This window comes from Anopheles coustani, chromosome 3 (genome assembly GCF_943734705.1).
Source record: "Anopheles coustani chromosome 3, idAnoCousDA_361_x.2, whole genome shotgun sequence".
In the NCBI taxonomy this organism is placed as follows: Eukaryota; Metazoa; Arthropoda; class Insecta; order Diptera; family Culicidae; genus Anopheles; species Anopheles coustani.
Genome location: NC_071288.1, coordinates 45,575,535 through 45,581,518, shown reverse-complemented (window position 1 = coordinate 45,581,518; position 5,984 = coordinate 45,575,535). Strand labels below are relative to the sequence as shown.

Genomic DNA, 5,984 nt, shown 5'->3' with positions numbered 1-5,984 from the left:
AGCCATTCCGCCAGCCCATCCCCCCACCGTCACCGTACTGCCCTTTACCGGAACTTTATGCTTTCCCTGCCGCTAGGATGATCGCGGTCGGGCTTTTCCTAATCTGCCTGCTTCTAGCCTGCCTTCCTATCGGCTTTCTTTTCCCCAAAGCGGCCTCGCAACCGTGAGGTAAAGTAGACTACGCTGCAATAGTAATAACTGTCTTCAAAGAACGAAACATTTAGCAAGCCCCCATCTGCTTGGTTTAATCCTGGCTTTTGCGTGTAATTTCATTCTCCTGCACTATCCTCGTGCCTGCCATGTTCTAATCAAATCGTGACGTTTTCCCCTTTTCGCAGAAACTACCGAACTAGAACGTCGTCCACGTCGAAGACTATGGATGCATAAACCATGAAGCGTTGTATGGCACCGGAAAATGGTTTGCCCCAAACAAACCTTTTTAAAACGGTCTTCGAAGAAGGGTTAATTCCATGAGGAAGCAAAGCTTGGCATCTACACGGAGACCTCTCGCAGCGGGTGTAGACAGTGTTTGTGGTATATAAGTCACAAACCAACACCAAACGGAGAAAAAAAAAATCGGTAAAACAACTGTTTTCAAATAAAGTTACAGACTAGAAAAAATTGCATTTAGCCTATTAGCGAGAAGGAACCATAACTACTAGAAATGAATGATTGTACCAAGCTCACACCACTAGAAGCCAAATAATAAATTATTTTGAAAGAAGTTGACAACGAGGAAGAACAGTACAGAAAATCAAAAGAATGAATGCGAGTGAGAAGAGAATTGAAGATTGATTAAAATGAGGAAACGAGGTGTAATGAGTGAGAAGATTAAGCATAGAAGGATTTAGACAATTTTAAAACGTATCGTATTTTAACAAACAGTTACCCCAATTCTCATTGCCATTGTGTGTCCTTAAACGCAGAAAGTACGGTGTGATCTCGTCAGATCGCCAACCGGCTACGTACTGTTAACGATAGGTTCACTCTACAGTACCGTATTTCGTTCGGAACAGCAGTGCACAAACCAAACCAAGCGAAACCGCCCCCACCAGAAAGAAACTAAAACTGAATCGTTCACAATCTCGCCATACAATCACCATGCGTCTCCATGATGTATCGTCCATGCCGCTTACTATGTGTAGATTCAGGGATTGCAAGAATTCGTCCGTTTACCATCAATCAAACGATCTAGTTTACTGAGGGCTATCGAGTTTTTCGACACCTACTAGATCATATTTTTGACAAAAAATCCATATCCATTAAAAAATCAAAAGCAAATGGAACTAAGATCCGTCTGCTAAGAAAGGGTACGATTGAGTCTGCGCATCACCACCGTTCAGAGTGGTGAATCCTGTGTCATGCCAATGCGGATACCGTATCTTTTTACATATCTTTCTTTTTATTCACCAGTTTTTTTTATTTTACAACGTAAATCCCTCTTGGAAAATACCTTAGGTGCCATGCACTCTGAATCACTGTACGGTATGGATTTATTCATTGATTAATATGTTTATTTCGTTTTCTGGTTACCGGTGGTTGCATGGCGGAATATTTCTAGCTTGATTTTGGTGTGCGAATGCCAGCAGATCGTTCAGAATGATTTTGACCATAATTGTGTGCCATTAAAAAGGGGTTGTAGGAAGTCGACGGAACAAAAGATTGACAAGAAACACCAGGTGTTGAATGTGGAGGGAAAGCATTCACATCGCATAATATAGGAAAGGAACCAAATTAAAAGCATAAAACTACGAGTCGCCAAAATAAATTGAGGGTTAACGCAGTGCGGGTACGGTTGCGAGTATAGTAGAATGGTTGCAAACAGGGTTAGTTGTTGTAAGTTTTGTTAAACCATAACTCATCTTTTACTATGACATATTTTTCTCGTGAGCAATTGCATGTGTTGATGGATCATCCATAGTTTTTAATCGAAATTTGTTCAGGAATTTGTTCAATTTCTTTTCTTGGACGGACGGGACGCTGAATTCAGCTGAATTTACTGAACTTCCTCAAGATGTTACATGATGATCCAATCCCACCATCACTTCCAGTAGGAGACCAAGTTTGTTATGGCAATAACCGGGATAGTTAAAGTAGCATTAGAGAAAGTGATCGAATCGGACGGGGGAAGAAACCATAACTAATCAATCAGACGAAAAACCCCAGGCCCCAGAAACAGGAGTAGTAGTTGTTTTACGTTGAACATACTGTGATTTTAAAGAGAAAAGCAAAACGAAAGAAAACATCAATAAAACTCCTCCGCTGATCAGGCTTGGATCGGTTTTTGGGCGGCGAATGGTTGGCGTTTCTAGAAATATTACCGTATACCGATACCGTCTCTCGGAGGCGAAGGTTTTTTTTACATGTTCTCCATTGATCCTTGAGATCGATAAAGGGGTTTTTGGTAGGAAGCAATAATGAATTATAGACTGTGTGGCCATTAACAACCGAAGCGAAGGAAGATCGATGTTACTCGCATGAATAAAAATGCCAAAGTGTTGAGGTGTCGACAAAAACGGATGAAGTAGAAACAAAACGTTGCCAAAGTATGAGGGAAAACAATCAAGAGCAATCCAACAGTTGGAGCAGCTTATGTCATTCACGATTTAAACACTCCAAGTCCGTTGTATGGGGAGAAGCAGGGGGAAACTGAACGGCAAATGGCAAATTTGGAATGAAAATAAAACTAATAAAATTGACTACTTGGAGAACTCCGTACAGGAACGTAGCGCATGAAGAAATGCTGTTCAATGGTAGCAATATCGAACAAAGTTTGAAAAATAAACTAGACTGGAAATTTCGAACATTACTGATAATTGTTTATCTTGATTATTGTTTATTGATTATTTGTCTGACATAGGCAGTCCTGACAACTTAAGAGTAACTTATCGATATTTTACAATTTTCACTTAACACAACGTAACAATGTCGGTCAGAAACACTAATCTCAACTTTTTCCTTTTCAAATATTGACATTTACTTTTACTTTTTTAAACCGAGAAAAAAGAGAACAACTTGCCTTTGCGTAACATTTGATGTAACAATCGCTAGTGCATTAAAGGACAACAAGTAAAAGAAACAAACATTCTAGAAAAAAACATTCATGTTATACATGAATCACAAGACAATCAACGCTCGTTGCTTACCCCAAAAAGACGCTCACAGTTTCATTTTGTACGTCGGAAGAAATGGCACGTGTCGGGTCCACTTCCACCTGGAAATAAAAAGCGATAGATTATTGTCTGATATACTTTAGTTTTTGGTGGCTCACCGGCGCATGAGACCCATGCCGTACGGGAAGTCGAAGGTGTTTTTCGCAATTGCGCTACCTTCACCGGCTCGTTCGTCGTCCCCGGGATGCGACGCTTCCAGGGTCATCTCTTGCGACCACGCCACCAGTCCCCGTTCCTCCGGTGTGCCCGGTATGAGATTGTCCAGCGCACAGCCGAGCACCCCCCCGACGAGAATGGTCGTCCCAAGCAGGACGGAGAGCGTCGAGTCGACCGTTTCGTTACCGGTCTGGATAGCGCCCGGATGCTCCTGCAGCCAGAGGCACAGGACGAGTGGAAAGAAGAACGAAACACCCAGGATGTAGAGGTTGCGGGCGGACCGAAGGTCCACGTACTGCAGGGCGGCCAGCCCGAACGCCGTGATCATACCGAACATGACGCAAAAGATGCCACCAACCACCGGATCCGGAATCATGATGAACGCGGCGCCGAACTTGTTCAGCACACCCTGGAGTATCATGATGAGGGCGGCCCACTGAATGACCCGTCGGCTGCCCACCTTCGTCACGCCGATCGCACCGACATTCTCGCCGAACGTGTTGGTCCCATTGCCCGAACCCCAGAGGCCGGCCAGCATCGTGCCGAGTCCCTCGATTCCGATACCACGGTTGATGGCGTGCAGGGGCGGTGGCGGTGCGGCACACATCTGCGCGATCGTCGGATAGTAGCTGATCGATTCGACCGTGCACGCGATCACACCAGCCAGCATGCCGAGGACACCCGCCAGCGACACGGTCGGAAGCCCGAACTGGCCCGGATACGGCACTCGGAACCACTCGGCGTCCTGCAGGACACGCAGCCGTACGTCGGTGCGGGCGGGATGGCCCTCGGGGAAGACGCCGGTTGCTGTGAGAATGGCACATACCGTCCACATGATGGCGATCGTGAGCAGCACCGGGAAGAGCTTGAACAGTGGAAACCAGCACACGCGCAACCCAACACCCTTCCGGTAGGCGAGCCCCGGAAACTGCACGTTGCACATGACCTGCGAGAAGAGCGTCAGCATCGCGGTGGTCCCGACGGCGATGCCCCACTGCTTGGAGGCCGTTTCGCTCGCGTGCCCAAACAGCGTGATACCGACCAGCGCCACCGTCGGGACGATGGTGAGCGGAGTGATGAGGCGCAACAGCTTGCCAACCAGCCCGCTGAAGCCGAGCACTATCTGCGACACGGCCGCAACGGCGATCGCACCGGACAGCTCGCGCATGCGGACCTGCCACAGCTCGGTGCGCTCGGAGTCGCTCATTGCGTCCAGCGCCTCGGCCGGTGGACATTTCCACTGGGGCAGATTGAGGATGGCTAGTGTTGGTACGAGGAAGGAGATGGTGCCGCCCTGCACGATCGGTAGCCGGCAGCCCCAGGTCGCCTGCAGGTAGGTGATCAGCCCGGTCACAAAGATCATGGTAGAGATGATGGTGCCCCGGGCTGGATCCTCGTCCCGCATGCAAAGTGCCGGCGTGAGGATGAACGGAATCGACACAATCGCACCGATCATGGTGAGGTAGTGCTGTGGTAAGAAATGAACAAAAATACAGGCCAGTGTAGAGTTTTAGTTAACTAATCTAAGTCATATTTTTTAACACATTCTATACCACCATGAGCCTTCAAGTAAGCCTGTGTGTGCAACAAAAAGAAACCACGTTTCCATTACCGCTAAAAAACTGAAATGTGGGAAATTATCATTTAACAGAGCAAAAAAAAACAAGTGTAAAATATCGAAAACTGCAAATTCAAATATAAACGGTTGCAGAACTTTATTGTACACTCTCTCTCTCTTTTGAAAAAAGCAGTAACTCACATGGACATCAAAATGATCTATAGCTGGTAGCATAATTTCGACAATTAACAATGGAGCTGGAACATGATAAGTCTGGTATATGCCATTCGTTAGTCTCACCTGCAGCGCCATCATGATACAGAAATACCACGGCGGATTGTCGTCTATGCCGTAGTTAATGTCGCTCCCACGTGCTTTTGGTAGTTTCTGCGTTTGTTCCGAAGTCTCCATTTCGATCAGCCACTCGAACTAAATGTCACTGAACAATCAATCTGCTATCAATGCATCTGTACTTGCAATGAACTTCAATGAACGATACGGCTCTAACTGGTTGCAGCTAAGGGCAGGAATTAGTGTCTATTAGCACGAACCCTTGGGGTTAGGTAAGAAAGTAAACGTTCGATCTCAATGATTCTACACGCGCACAAACTGCAACCAAGTTTCAAACTGCTCTCCTACAAAACTCACATAAAACCAATCCCGGATAAAATCCGGCAGTTTCTGTACGACAAAGTGATGTGTATGTCCTGCGCGTGCATACCCAACTAACGTGTGCCGTTCGAGGTTTCCCCGAGGTACTTGGCACTGGAACACAATATGCATCCAACACCTTTTCCCTTCATTTATCTTTCTCTGTATATCCCACCGACTCCGTTAGATGCGGAATGCTACAGTATTTTACACACTTTTATGAATGCTTCGTCGTAAAAGTAAAGGGAACTGTCAATAGCACGGATCAAGTGCTATTTCCAGCTCGTTTGCCACCTTATCAACCGGTCTGGTCTAGTTTGCCATTCCTAACCCCCCTGCAGTCACGGACAATCTCACTAGGTATAGTCACTTCCATGCGACACTTCCTGGTCACCGTTGCTCGTCGTTCGTTTATTTTTTAATTGCCCGGAGGTTATTTTCCATTA

The 5,984-nt window shown here is 46.1% G+C and overlaps 1 protein-coding gene across 1 annotated transcript; it reads right to left on the bottom strand.

The window, feature by feature from the left end:
* Positions 1 to 3,000: 3,000 nt before the first annotated feature.
* LOC131261993 (solute carrier family 23 member 2) lies at positions 3,001 to 5,298 on the bottom strand. The gene is made up of 4 exons (XM_058263885.1): positions 5,188 to 5,298; positions 3,272 to 4,797; positions 3,147 to 3,214; positions 3,001 to 3,047 (listed from the first exon to the last, which is right to left on the bottom strand). Exons 1-3 carry the CDS (start codon positions 5,296 to 5,298, stop codon positions 3,160 to 3,162), a joined length of 1,692 nt encoding a protein of 563 aa, XP_058119868.1. The 3' UTR covers positions 3,001 to 3,047; positions 3,147 to 3,159.
* Between the last annotated feature and the right edge of the window lie 686 nt (positions 5,299 to 5,984).